We start from the raw sequence: 15,761 nt of genomic DNA, 5'->3' as shown, positions 1-15,761 counted from the left end.
AATGACAATACATGCATTAATGACAATTTAAATGTTAGATTATATTTAATTACTTTACATATAAATATTAGTTTTTTAATAGATTTGTCATGCAATAATTTTGATTTACATTAAATAAATAAAAAACAATTTAAAATATCATATAAAGATGAAGTCATTCTGGTTATTTAGGTATATTTTACAAGGAACATGCCTTGAAAAAATTTGTTCGCTTCCATGAATAATATCGCTGGATTTCGAATTTTGATAATGTTTTATTTACATTTACATTGTACAATATATTGCTGTATTGTAATTGTAACTTACGTACTACGTACCTAACTTTAATATTTAAATAAAAAATTTATATTTATTACATTTAATAATTCTAAACTTGTGTCCTCTATATTCCATTACAATCCGTTAATAACCCAGGAGTGGGCATAGATCTCTTCCTATTAGAGGAATATATTAGCGCTCTGTTACCACTCTGGCCAAGTGGTCTAGTATAGAATTTTATTTCGAGATTTTCATCTCTTGTATTAATGTATTATAATTTAATATTGTCCCATAAAAAAGTCAGTCGTAGCAAAACCATTTTAAAAACTAAACTAGTCAACCGATTTTGACAATATTTCTATGAGACTAATCTGAGAGTATATCCTTTCAGATAAAAAAAAAATAATTTTCCATATTGGTTTATAAAGAACAAAATTATGAGGTAACAAACATAAAAAAAATCAACCAGATTCAGAGCCTGCTCCTTTTTTGAAGACGATTGAAAATCTATATTTTTATATTTATTTTTTAAAAACCCTGTGATACACTTGTAATAATCACCATATAACTTTTTATAACCTTGTGGTCCCTGCATAGAATAAGCCACCACTTCCTTCCCCGTGGGTGTCGTAAGAGACGACTAAGGGGAATTAATGGGAGAAGGATGGGTAGCAGCGTCCCTCTTAAAATACCTGTAAAAGCCTAACTGCGGTTGCCAACTCGCCTGCCAAGCGTGGCAACTACTGTCAATACTCCCCTTATGGGGAAGGCTTATGTCCAACAGTGGACAGTTAACGGCTGATAGTGATAGTGAACTTTATATATTAGGAAAGCATAAAATACACTTATATGTCAATTTTAAACTGTCACTATCATAAATAAATAAATAACAATCATTATCAAAACCTGTTTAGCAATTTGATGTATTTTTTATTTATAAATCACACACATGCTTCTATTTATAGACGTTCCAAAAAAAAATTATAATTTTTAAGGGCTTTTACCTTCTTCAGGTATATCAACCCTATCGTACCCTGAACTAATTTCTCAAATAAAGAAGAAAGAGAGGAATTAATGGACATAAATAATTTACAGATATGTTCAGAATATTTTAGAATCCGTACTGTTATAAATATGAAAGTGTATTTCTTACGTCTTGGCAAACAGCAAAAAACAGTACCAACAGTGGGTAACGTGCCTGCTGTTGGTAGCTTAATGCTGAAATAAGAACTCCTTGGTCATTTTTTTTTTCTCTTTTATAATTATGACTATGTTAGTTACGTTTTGTGAATTTGTTTTGTGGCCACTAAATGTTTTCCATTCAATTCTATTCTCTTAACAATTTAAAGGCTTAACCAATCGTTTTGAAATTTGGTACATGCGTACTATATGGGAAGGGCTATCCTATATTCCGGTCTGACGAAGTCGCGGGTTAAAGCTGGTATAAGAATATAGAGGACACAAAATTATCTACCGAAATGTACCATAAAAATGTTATTAATAAATATATAATGGCAACATAGATGGAGAAGATCTTCAGCTTCGCGTGGCGAGGCAAGAGGGGTATGACAGAGGATCCGAGCCAAGATGGCAAGGAGGGAGCCCCACAAGACAACTATGTGAATGATGAACAAGGTCTGCAGAGGAGGCACAACGTGGACACGTTACTGCAGGTGAGGTTTTATGCATCATGAAATGTCAAGCATGCATGAAAAGTGTTTTTTTTTTAACAGGTAAAAACAGAATGGTGCACTCGCCTTTTTTTTATACTACGAAGGTGGCAAACAAGCATACAGCCCGTCTGATGGTAAACGGTTACTATAGCCTATGGACGCCTGCAACGCTAGTAGTGTAACGTGCGCGTTGCCGACCCTGAAGATGCCTTTAATAACGGTATACGAGTACTATGGCAGATGTTTTTTTAATGGGTGAAAATGAAATGGTTACCCCGCCTGCGCTATCGATATACGCTGGTGGTGCACAGGAAAGGATGATAGGTAAAGACAAAATCAGGTTATTTGGTCCACCATCGCCAATTCCCCAGGAATTAACCACAATGGTTTCCAGCGGACGGACCTCCGTGGTAGTTGACCTAACGACCTTAAGGTATAGCTGATACCCGCAATTTTGTCCGCGAGATATTTGTTATTCCTTCGGTTAACATATTTAACTTCCTTATTGTAGTGAACTACGTCTAAGAATACTGGACCAAAACTAACAAATGACGTGTCGTTCTCACCCTTTGCCTTAGGTCAAAATGACTTTGCTTAAGTAGGTTGTGTGCTAAGCTGTATAAATTACTATTTTTTAACTATCCTACGAGAACTCTTTAATTTTCCGTAATTAAAAGTACCTGAAATGTTGACCGGGCATGTAAGGTACCACCAAGCAAAATGTCATTTAAATCTGTCCAACAGTCGCGGAGATTAGCTTGAACACAGAGTAATGTCTATGTCTATGTACAGACATTCAATCTCTACAGTTTTATTATATGTATAGATTAGCTAATATTATAACTAATGAGGGTTGAGCGCTGTTGTCTGAGATACAGGTTTTAAAGCCTAGTTTAAACACAGATGTTTAAACTTTTTTTTTTATACTACTTAGAATGGCAAACAAGCTGACGGCCCACCTGATCGAAAATGGTAACCGTCGCCTATAGACATGAGCAGTGCCATGGACATAACAGAGTATACGATTTCGCCCATGATACCCCCCCATGCGTTGCCATTCCTGAGGACTCAGGTGTTATTCCTCTGTACCTAGTAAATTCACGCCATATCCCACCCTTCAAACCGAAACACAGCCATGCGAACACAGCTGCTTCACAGTTGAAACACGAATGGAACAGAGGTAACCAAGCAATCGACTTTTGTACAAAGTCTCTCTCTGGTAAACTGATCCAAATGTACAAATGAATTCGTACCTACTTTTACTGTAATTTCCTGTATATTACAATCATAGTTATGCAATAAAGTTATTATTATAGATTAGTAGCCATCAGGTCATTCCAAACGATCCACCTACCACCACTACAAGTAATGTTAACGGTTCCCATAACCACCATAAATCTGGCAACCTGCCAATTGGCCGTCCAATTAAAAAGTAATGTGAAGTCGAAAATTTAAAGTGAGGTCACACGTTAAGTAGCATGTCACAACCCCGATTTAACCTCTGAAATTTATTTGGTTTTAAAAACTTTGTTTACTATAAAGAAGTATAATTATTTATATTTAAAATGATACTTAACCATTTAAAAAATGTCTGTGGTGTCATATTTGAGGTAAATACACAGAGGGTTCCGTACTTAAATAAATTAGTAAATTTGTAGCTAGTTTCTCGTTTTCTTTGAATGAAAAATGAATATTTGGAATATGTACTAAATATTTATACATCAACTTTACAAGAACTGTTGATCAATTTTAAATAAAAAGCGTTACTTTTTTTTACGTATATTTTACTAGTGTAAGTTTAATATAATTTTAGATTTATATTTTATATATATAAAGCAAATAAACTAAAGTAAATGCTTAACACAATAAAACCAATAATTTGGTCTTATTGTGTGTACTTTATTTTTTCAATTGTTTCTTTTGCAATATATTTAGCTATATAATTATATAGCTGGCTGGAAAAGAATGTATGAATTAGTTGCCCCGACAAGAGGAAACTGTTAAATGAGACAAGAAGAACAAGTATATAACAATATCTAAACAATATAATTTTTTTTTAAAGTTTAAATCGATAGTATTAGTAATTATTAAAATTAAATATAGCGCTGTGACAGACAAACGAACAAAGTTGAAGTATATCGTTTCCTTTTCGTTTCACAATTTTAGTACGGAACCCTAGAAACGCTTTGGAAATGTGCACTCGAAACGTGATAAAATATGTCTATATCTATCTTAATTACGCAAGTGGCGTGCCATAAACCCCATTCCTCATTTTAGCTTTTTAAGATTTATTCAGATTTTATAATACAAAACTTGAATGGACATTTAAAGTAATGGTATACCCGAACGTGCCAGTACAAAGATCTAACAGACGTGAGAACTTCTATTGAGAATTACTACAGAGTTAGCACTTTATTCATGTTACTTTAAACCTCATTGTTTAAAACTCTTTGGGGATATATATTATTGCTTTATAGCTTTATTGTCATCCCACTTTATTTTTATTAACGTCAATAAATTTACCACAAAATACATACATCACAATGCAAATGCAATCTATTTACACATACAAGATACACTCAACAGATTACAATCATTAACATTAAATTAAATATAATAAATAAATATATATATATATATATATATATATATATATATATATATATATATATATATATATATATATATATATATATATATATATATATATATATATTATATTTATTTACAAAAATAAATAGTTTGAACTACATTGAGACCCAGACAGCAATGTTAAAGCAGTTAGCAAGCAATATTTAATTATAAATTATATAAAGAATGTGGTAAATAACAGTGAAGTACATGCAAATAATAAAAAAAGTCATTCTAAATACATGTCGTATCGTGTGCGAATTCACACAAAAAGATCCTAATCCTAATCATTCATTAATAGAAATATTAGAATTTCTTGGTGTAACAAACCCATAAGTCTGAGTTTGAAAACCAAAATAAACGTTTCAAGAATAAAAAATAGAAAACTATAATAATAATAATAAATAGTCATTAAAATTATTGCTAAGATATCAGCCGTTAACTGTCCACCCTTGAAAGGTTTTACCAGTAGTTACCATGCTAAGCAGGCGAGTTGGTAACCGCAGTTTCTTTTTTTATGGATGATAATGGAATGGCAACCCCGTCTGCGTTAATGGTATACACTGGTGAGACACCAGTGAAAGATAATAAGTGAGAATGAAAAGGCAGGTCGGTTAGTCCATCGTGATGAATTCCCTTGAAATGGAACACGATAGTTTCTAGGGGGAACCGCGAGGAGGTCGCAAAACAACGCAATTATTTGGAACCCACATGAGTCTAAATATATACTTATGGTGGAAAAAAATCCAAAAGAAATTTGTAAGGTGGCTGTACCAAAAACAGTATGGTTTCAAGGTATCTTATCCCCATATATATCCGAATATGTTTTCGTTGGGTATGGTGGGCTATAATATACTTGAAGTGTGACGAAAACTAAATTTAATTGAGTATGTGTTAAAATTAATGCGGGGGGAAAAATGTAACCAAACTGTACTGGAATCAATATCAATAGAAGCGCCCAGTAACTACGTGCGAGCACGTCGACGACACTTATTCGATGTTCCATTACGAAGAACAGAGTTCGCTAAGCAAACTCCCCTATCTCTTGCATTTCGACCTGACAGGTTGTATTGCTGGCAAAGCAGCTACTAATCCCCATTATTAACAATTCCTTCTCCCCCTTGGGGTTGCCAAGGGGGAGTTAGGGTTTGATGATGTTTTTAGAGGGACGCTGCTGCCAATCCCTCGACTGTTAAGTTCCCTTAGTCGCCTCTTACGATGTGAATGCCGTAAGAAGGAGGGAAAGGAAGGAATGGCCTATTCTACGCCGGGACCACACTTTAAAATTATTAATCATTAAAAATGTTCAACCCACAGACACACATCTCACTACAATTTTATTATACCTATACACCATTGCGCAATATATGCGGCTTGCCGAAAGATCCCACGTACTATCAAGGGCCCTATAGGTTATCGTGTCTTGTTAGGAACAATAAAATAAAAGTAATGGAATATCACTATATTACCCTATAGTGTCGGTACGATGGGCAAACAAAGTTATTTTTTAATATTTAAATGTTTTTAATAACTAAAATATAAGTATATTTGTTATTCATATATATTTATTTGTTTTATATATGTAATTTTAGTATGTATGTATATCAATAATTAGTAGTACCGCACTCGAGTATTCTGACACTTCCCTATGGTTGACTGGGAGAGAATGCTTTTAACATTAAGTCCGCCATGTACACATATTTGTACTAATGAATAAATAAAATAAATAAATAAGTAAAATATAATTTTATTTATACCACAAAAGTGGCAAGCGGGAATACACCTCGTCTAATGGTAAACAGTCACTGTAGCCAATCTTATCATGAATCTTACAAATATAATAGAATTGTAACTAAACAATGTCTATATATGGTAGATAGGGGGGAAAGAGATTGTTAGTAATGAGATTTAACAGCCCCATTGCTGACAATATCAGGTTGACCTCCACGCGGTTTCCTCTGGAAACCATAGTGGTTAATTCTTGTTCAATTGGTCACTATGGGCCAACTGACCTGTCTTTATCCTCACCTGTCACCCTTCACTGGTGCCCCGCCAGTGTATACCGATAGCGCAGGCGGGGTTACCATTCCATCTTCATCTGTTAAAAAAAAAATACATGGGAGATATTGAAGAAAAATTAATATGGAAGTCTTAATAAGACTAATAGAGGCCAAAACAATATTTTTTATAAATTTTGTCTGTCTGTTTGTTAGTTCCGCCATCACACAAAAACTGGATTGGATGTAGTTTTCACAGTTGCGTTACTAAAGGTCTAACTTAAAAACAGCTGTGTGTTTTATCTTGATACGCCCATCTAGAAGTAGTCCATATTAATGGTTTTCCAACTTCTGGAATCCACGCGTACGAAGTAGCGGACAGAAAGCTAGTATGTACTCATATATAATATAAAAAACTAACTTTTTGTGGGGCTAAGTCTTTCTCGCGACATCCGCGTGGAAACTGACGTTTTTCATTACATTATTATAAGGAACTACTGTATAAGATTTGAAATTAATATTATATGTACATTATTTTAAGATTGTGTCCTACAAAAAAAAAAAAAAACAGACTTCAAAAAACCAAAAAATCCAGATATAATATTTTGATCTAAAAACTAAACTACGGAGCGGATTTTTTAAAATTTCCATGGGACCAATCTGTAAATATATTTTTAGAGATAAAACAAGAAGTTTCCGAATCAATTTAGAACTGACGGAGTTAAAAACAAACATAAAAACAAAACAACCGAAATAAGTACCTTCTTATTTTTCAAGTCGGTTGAAAAATCTCGTATCAGAATATTCATTCACATTACAAATTCAATTTTAATGAAATTTTGTAAATGTGTATTTTTTGATCCAACTTGAGTGATAAGATAGTTTCGACGACAACCAGTATTCTTAACCCTCCTAGGAGAGTTTAGGTGAAGACCTCGGACCCCTTTTCCCCGGCTTCAACTCCGGGGATGACTACCCCTGGGTCGCTGGCTTGAAGCTCTACTCTTCCAAGGGTGAGGCGTGATCTTCTGTCTACTTCGATGTTGTTGCAGTGGTGGGGATGTGAGACCTCTTCTTACCTCTCTAAACATAGTTTTTATCCCAATATGGCAAAATGGATCCGGTGAGTGGCTCTAGTGTATCCCTAGATGTCATTTTTTATGTCGTCATTTCAGGTTCATTTCTTTGGAAAGAAAGGCACAAGCGATCTGAAATTCGAGGGCTTCAAGCAGTTCATGGAAAATCTACAGACCGAGGTTCTTGAACTGGAGTTTCAGGAATTCGCCAAAGGTAATTTTTTTTTGAGATTAGAGTAAATTTAAAACCTCTAGATCAGTGATTCTCAACCACTGTGCCGCGGCACTGTTGTGTGCCGCCAAATTTTGAAAGTGTGCCGCCAAATTTTGCAAATATTTAAAATTTTTGTCATAAACTATTTATGCAGTGTGTTGTAGTAAGTAAATAATTTTTATCTTTTTCTTTGTGTGCCGCCATATTTTGAAATCGTTAAATATGTGCCGCAACAAAACAAAAGGTTGAGAATCACTGCTCTAGATGAATATAATTTAGAAAAAAGAAATCGGGACTTTAGTTTTAAAATTTATTTAACTGAAATTTTGTTATCTATTTAGTTATTATAACAATTTTAATACAAAAGAGTGTGAAGGTTTTTCTAATATTATTATATTATTAATACAGCCATTAACGGTCCATTGATAACCATAGGCCTCCCCCATAAGGGGGATTTGCCAGTAGTTGCCACTTTAGCTTTGCTGATTTTTTAAGAAAGACGCTGCTGCCCATCTCTCGACCTTTAAGTACCCTTAATCGCCTCTTACGACAGCCACGGGAAAGGAAAGAGTGGCTCGTTCTAATAATGTTATTTAAATCTGTTTATCTATTTATGTATGGCTGAGTAACATACATCCAAATATCTGTAATCTACTAAAAATATGCTGCTATAAAATATGTACATTTTGATCTGCAAATAAAAAAAAAACTATGTAAAAATGTTTTGTCAGTGGGTTTGATTCTGAATCGTCACGTCTCTGAATCTATCTCTTAGCCTAATATTATGTTTGTGTTCACATAATTCAATTATAAAATGTTATTTCTATAGTTCTATTGTTTTATAGTTATGTAGTATTTATTTACACTTTATTGCAATACTCATTTTTATTGTTATTTATACTTGCGTAGTATTTGTTCTAATACTGATGCTTTCCTTGTTCAACCTATTATCATATCCCTCTGAGGGGTTTTGCCAGTAGTTGCCAAGCTTGGCAGATAGATTGGCAACCGTAGTTAGGCTTTTGATATGTTTTAAGAGGGACGCTTGTACCCATTCTCCATCCATGGATGACTGTAAAGCTCACGCAGTTAATCAAATAAATAAATATTTTAATTTGGTAATTTCGGGAAATTACTGTTTTGTGGTCCATCACAAACTAAATTTATAATAATTTCGACATAAATCTTTTAAAAATTTAGTTCATATTGGTCCTCAGAATAATGATTTCGCTGTGTATATCAAATTGAAATTTTAAAAGTGTAGAAAAATAACCCCTCAATATCGACCCACGTGTTGTTCGAGATAATGTAAGGAAGCAAACGATACCCCATACATCGAAATCTGTTTAGGCATATAAACATTATGGTAAAGTAAAAAGACTCACATACATACATAAAGCATGAAAACATTACACTCTTTTTGTGGGCAATCGTATAAAAAGATATTGCAACGATAAGTTCTTTACAAATTTAATAACATTTTCTGACAGGTTTACCCGCACTTTATCTTCGGTTGCACTCATTAACCAAGCTTGGTTGAACTCTAAAATTATTTGGGCAACTCCGTAGATAAGACATGAGAAAATCTGACCTAAGTTAGTGTGATATAGCTGTGATATTACTAACAAGCCGGGGCTTCGCACGGTTATGTATAGATAGATAGACATTTTATTTGAGTCATTTATTTATTATTATTTATTTATTTATTTTTATTATTTATTTATTTTATGACACATGTAAATTAACAACTGAATTATTACTATCAAATGAATTATATAATTATAAAAAATATTTTCGCTTCCCTTGCCCTAAAGACCTTTGACATATTTTTTCCTTATATATAGTTCATTTACAATTTTATTACATATATTTATAAGATATAATGTATTTTATAATCGCTTTTGCATTTTGTAATCACGATCGTAAAATGCATGTAACCAATTAATTTGACCCCCGCTATCTACAGGCCGAATGGATACACGGAACTGTATCTCAGGAAGTACTAAACCCATTTAGATAAAACGTACCTCAAGTAATAAGTTAGGCAATAGACATGTTATAGGGTTGCCGTCCGTCATTATTTCAGAATTACACCTGCTGCATTATTTCTGATTTATATTATTAATTTTCATTTGACTTTAAAAAATAAGTAGGCAATCGAATTTGATTATATTTTATTTTATATTTGTTACCTCATAATTCCTAATAAACCGATTTGGATAATTCTTTTTTTATCTGAAAGGAGCACTTTCAGATAAAAAAATAAATATTTTTTTAAAATAAATTTTTTTATTAAAATCATTCAATAATTTTTTTTTAATCAAAAAAACTTGTTTACCATAATTGAAAATGTTGTTTTTTTTTTTTTTGCAGTAACAATCTTAGTTTATAAATTATATTGTGTTAAAAATTGGCTTCAACCGAAACGGTTGTTTTTTTTTTATACCACAAGTTTGCCACCTGCCAACAAGCATATAATCCGTCTGATGGTAAACAAACACTGTAGCCTAGTTTTTAGATCTAGTTTGAGATTATTTTTTACCCTTATTAAGGAGGTAGCTAAGAATTTTTAAAATTAATCCCATATTTTCTTTAAATGATTTCAGCCATGTAAACACGAATGCGAACACGCCCTCCCTTAGTGGCCTTTTCCGACAACGACGGGAAATGAAGGGGTGGTCTCTTCTATGCCGGGACCACATGACCGGTTGCGTAATATGTCCAATATTTATTTATTATCTTGCAGGTCACGAAACGATATCTGAAGTGGACTTCGCGAAGATACTCCTCCGGTATACCTACCTTGATACTGACGAGTACGACATGTACCTCGACCGGCTGCTGGACCGTGTGAAGGATGAGAGGGGCATCACCTTCGACGAGTTCAAGACCTTCTGCCAGTTCCTGAACAACCTGGAGGACTTCACTATAGCCATGAGGATGTATACGCTGGCCGACCATCCTATATCTAAAGGTGAGTGTAGCAAACAACCTAATACTACCTCCAGGGGGGGAAAGGGAGTGTTAGTAATGGGGATTAGCAACCTGACTCGTTTTTGAGACTCGATGCTCTATCTATATAATCTAAGGAAAAAATAATACAAGGCACACACCTTATTTTTTAATTTATTGGTCCTATTACACAGTAAGGCCAATAAAAGCCAAAACAATATTTTTTAGAAATTTTGTCTGTATGTGTGTTCCGGCATCAAGCAAAATCTACTACACAAAATTGGATACGTTCACAGTTATGTTCCTGAAGATTTAACTTAAAATTTGGTCTATATTTCATCTCGATACACCATCTAAAACTGGTCATTAGTTTTCCTACTTCTAAAATCCACGCAAACCAAATAACGGAACAAAATCTAGTTTTAAAATTTTTATTTCCAGATGAATTCCACCGCGCCGTGAAGATCTGCACCGGAATCTCGCAGTCCGAACACCTAGTCACCACGGTGTTCGCCATATTCGACGCGGACGGGGACGGCCTGCTCAGTTACAAGGAGTTCATCGCCATCATGAAGGACAGACTCCACAGGGGCTTTAAGGTATCCACCTATCTGTCTGTTTAGCCCACGTTAACAACTTAAGCATCTCGAACGAGACCCTCTCGCGCATCAAATGTTACCAGAGGGAGACTTTGTACAAAAGTCGATTGCTTGGGTACCTCTGTCCCGTTCGTGTTTCAACCGTAAAGCAGTTGTGTTTACATGACTGTGTTTCGGTTTGAAGGGTGGGATATGACGTGAATTTACTGGGTACAGAAGAATAACACCTGAGTCCTCAGGAATGGCAACGCATGGAGGGTATCATGGGCGAAACAGTATATAATCTATTATGTCCATGGTACTGCTCATGTCTATAGGCGACGGTTACCACTTTCCATCAGGTGGGCCGTCAGCTTGTTTGCCATTCTAAGTTGTATAAAAACAAAATCAAATGTGTTCCGATTTGCGCTATTCCGAGTACCTCTCGTCACTTTATAAATATTATGTTTATATTTTTATTTGGAGCGATACCTTCTCGCCCGTTTGTATTTCATAGAGCTTAGTGTAAGTATATTTATTATATGTTCATTCGAATTTAGTGCGTGCGCCAGTTAACCTCATTTTAGAGAAAAACTCGCATTAAGTGGTGAACCCACTGCTGGGTATAGGCGTCTTTCTTCTCACGCCACTTATGACAGTCCTGTGCTATCCTCATCCACTGCTTCCCCGTTATCCGCGCTATGTCATCCAACCATCGGGTTGATGGTCCACCGACTGTTCTCTGTCCTTGTCTTGGGCACCATTTTGTCACGGCCTCGATCCACTATCTGTCGTCAAGTGAATAAGTATATCCTTTCAGATATAGAAAGACAGATTACAATTTATAAAAAAAAATATATAAAAAAAAACTTAATTTTCTAATTGTCATTGTATATTTTTATATATTAGGTACAATTAAGAGTTAAATAAATAAATGAATTAATAAAAAAGTTTCTTTCATTTACAGTCATACGCCAAGAACGAAGGTTGGGAAGCGTTCAAGTCATGCGTGAAACAAGAGATGAAGAGTGCTGTGTAAATGTAATTAAGGCTTTTTTTTTATCGCCAAAGTTTATTGTGTAATTACTTACTACTGGATAGTTCATTGTGTAATTAATTTATATGATAATTTATCATTTCTAATTAGCTCAAACATATCGTCGGCGTAAATGGAAAACTAAATAATTAAATTATATAATTAAATAATTAAATTGAGGCCTACAAAATCAAAGGCAGCTAGCTAAACGTTATTAAATCGATTTCATTGTCACTCTTTACTTAAATATTTTTCTTAATTAAAAGTTCTAATAGTTAAAATTCAAATTATTACTAGTATTCAAATTTTTTTTCAATCTAGTTTCAAATATAGAATATGTAACACCGAAATGTATACGTATTACGTATGTATAGTAAGTACCTACGCCGTGAGATCCGTCTAAACGTACAGCGCACGCGCCGACCGACCAATAGCAGCGCGCCTCTCGCGCTTCCAGAAATTTCGCGGCTAACGAACGAGAGAGTAGTAAGGCGATGAGTATTTATTATAGTACTGTTTCTTGTTAAGTTTTATTTTAAGACACACAATTTCATAATAAATAACGTGTTCCCCCGTTACAAATATAGTTCCATATCTTTGACAAAATATTAGTTTTCTTTTTTTAGTTTCCTTAAAATTTTACAGACTTGGATTTAGCTGTCTTTGATTTTATATTTTATAGGCCTCAATTAGACTAGTTGTATCCCATGGATTTGCACGCATGAATCACTATATAAAATATCTTATATATAACCTATCCGTGTACCAAAATTAATTCAATTCCGCTCAATCAATCAATCAAAATTTACTGGGTACAGAGGAATAACACCTGAGTCCTCAGTAATGGCAACGCATGGGGGGTATCATGGGCGAAACAGTACACTCTGTTATGTCCAGTCCATGGTGCTGCTCGTGTCTATAGGCGGTGGTTACCACTTTCCATCAGGTGGGTCGTCAGCTTGTTTGCCATTCTAAGTCGTATAAAAATATTTTTTTTCCAATTAATCTACTTACAAGCGGTATCGAAGCTTTAAGTTTCAGGAGAGATTTTGCCTCACTCTGCGTATTCTACTGCTTGTACAACGGACTGTGTTTAGAGGAATTGTTTAATATGATGCCCACAGCCATTTTCTACCATCGTATAGCTCGCCATCGACAGGGAGATCATCCCATACCTTAGGGCCTGAATGGTCGCGTACAGCGTGATTTCAGATATGTTTCCTCCCATGAACGCTCAGGTTATGGATAGAGCTCCCTGTCGAAGTTTTTTCAAGAAACTAAAACATGGGTTCCACAAAAAAGGGGTAAAGAGGTTTCTTCAAGGTCAGCAACGCGTATTACTATGAATATAGGCTACAGTAACCGCTTACCATCAGGTGGGCCGTATGCTTGTTTGCCACCTCAGTGGTAGAAAAAAAAATCTGTTTTATGAATCATCATAATTTAAAAATTATAATAATTTTTTGCTCGTGATATCAAATTGAAAAAAGGATTTAGAGAAATGACACGTCGGTATCGACCCCTATTCTTACAAATATACATATTAACTGTGTTTTTATTACTATGGGCAGTAAAATTATTATTAATTATGAAATTACATAATTATGATATAAAATTAAGGATAAAATAGTAAATCGCGCTTCTCTATAAACTACAAAAATTAAATTACTGTTTTCGCCATCTACGCCAACGAAATACGTCGTTTATAGTTGATTTTTCTCACAAATCTAATCTAAATTAAGATATTCATAACTTCCTTGCACTTTCCCTACCTCTCGTAGTTTAGAAATACATAAATAATATATTTAATGCACAAATAGTGAGATTTTTATGGTTGTTTATTTATTAATTTGCTATTAACATTGAGCTTGTGAAGGTCTCTGTACACTACCTTAGATAGAGTATTCATTATGTAAGAGCCGATCACAAATAAACGATCTAGTCTTATTTACCAGTGCATAGAGGCCTTTTTGATGCAGTGCTTGTGATTTTTAGTGTAAAAAAAAAATATTTATCAATTATAGTAGACTTACGATCTCATACAAAATCTGACGTAATGGCCTATTCATAAAAAAGCTGTTTGATAAACTTATTATAAAAAGTTTTTGTTTGTGTAACTTGTTATGTCCGTATCTTTAGTTTCTTTCAATATAACTGTATGAAAATGTAAAAGAAACGAACTGGCCTGACCACAAGCCAATATGCTATTGCCCAATAGCAATGCAAATAAAACGTCTATAATTTAGCTTTAAGGTTTAGATTTTTTTACCAATTTCATTTAAAGAAAATTTGGCTGTTTTTTATTAAATTCTATTGAAACAAAACATATATACAATCGCCACTGCTGATTCGTTATTAATATCGAATCGATACTTACGATTTGTCAAATCGATTATTAAGAACTCAACACAAAATAATTATTTAAAAATAAATCAACAATATAATTGTTTTATAAAACGAATCATAAATAATATCGATCGATTATAATTTATGGTAATGATTTATGACTTTATTAAATTATGATTTATGACCTTTTAAAGAAATAATAATACCACAGTGTAAGAAACAACCAGTGGTCGAACGTATATATTGTATAACTGATAGAAGAGAGTTCTTTAGACTGTGATAAATACCATAGAGAACTATATCGGTTTTTAATTAATAAAACATCTGGACATAAAATGTTATTTGTTATAAAAAAATCTATTAAGTTTTAATGGCATCGATATAAAATATAAAATGACTAATCGATTAATTCAACGAAATAACTAGCTAATATCTTTTGTGAAGAATGAACGTAGTCATGTGGTGCCATCTATGTTGATTTTTATTGGCGTCCTATAGCCGTACTACCAAATTACATTTTAATATCTCTTATAATAATTGTTACTTAAACGTTCGCTAGTCATTTTTATGTGTACAAATATAATTTGTTACTTTATAGTTACCAAGAATTTCGAATAAACTTATAACTATTTGTATGATACAATCATTCATGTCTCTATTTAAATAAATATTCAAAATGGATTTATTCTTGTTTTCTTTCACTAATATCCTATTGGAGGTTTTTTTAAGGTATTAAAATAGTGTCCCCGCCGGCGCTATAAATATATACTGACGAGGTACCAATGAGAGATGATAGGTAAAGATGATAGCAGGTACATTAGCTCATCATAACAAATGCCACAAGAATTACTACGGTGAGTTGGGGGGAAAGGGATTGTTAGTGGTGGAGACTGAGAATCGCATTGCTAGCCATATACACAACCAGGTCGACCTCCTCGCGGTTCTCCGGTGCTCCGCCAGCGTATCCCGTTAGCGCAGGCGGGGTTACCATTCCATTTTC

The 15,761-nt window shown here is 33.8% G+C and overlaps 1 protein-coding gene across 4 annotated transcripts in view; it reads left to right on the top strand.

The window, feature by feature from the left end:
- The window catches only part of LOC113519590 (calcium uptake protein 3, mitochondrial), a 116,631-nt gene extending 101,213 nt beyond the window's left edge, over nucleotides 1–15,418 (top strand). For 2 of the 4 annotated variants that reach the window (XM_052900952.1, XM_052900961.1), the window contains exons 7-11: nucleotides 1,782–1,931; nucleotides 7,735–7,849; nucleotides 10,596–10,823; nucleotides 11,243–11,400; nucleotides 12,347–15,416. In XM_052900952.1, the coding sequence (XP_052756912.1) occupies nucleotides 1,782–1,931; nucleotides 7,735–7,849; nucleotides 10,596–10,823; nucleotides 11,243–11,400; nucleotides 12,347–12,418 (723 nt within the window). In that variant the 3' untranslated portion in view covers nucleotides 12,419–15,416. Of the gene's footprint in view, nucleotides 1–1,781; nucleotides 1,932–7,734; nucleotides 7,850–10,595; nucleotides 10,824–11,242; nucleotides 11,401–12,346 lie in introns of all 4 variants that reach the window. The other 2 variants (XM_052900948.1, XM_052900964.1) reach the window with 2 other exon arrangements.
- Nucleotides 15,419–15,761: the final 343 nt, after the last annotated feature.

The sequence above is a fragment of the Galleria mellonella genome, unplaced genomic scaffold (genome assembly GCF_026898425.1).
Source record: "Galleria mellonella isolate WM207_F2 unplaced genomic scaffold, CSIRO_AGI_GalMel_v1 utg1267, whole genome shotgun sequence".
In the NCBI taxonomy this organism is placed as follows: domain Eukaryota; kingdom Metazoa; phylum Arthropoda; class Insecta; order Lepidoptera; family Pyralidae; genus Galleria; species Galleria mellonella.
The sequence above is the reverse complement of the archived record's forward strand: the minus strand, read 5'-3'. Positions and strand labels throughout refer to the sequence as shown.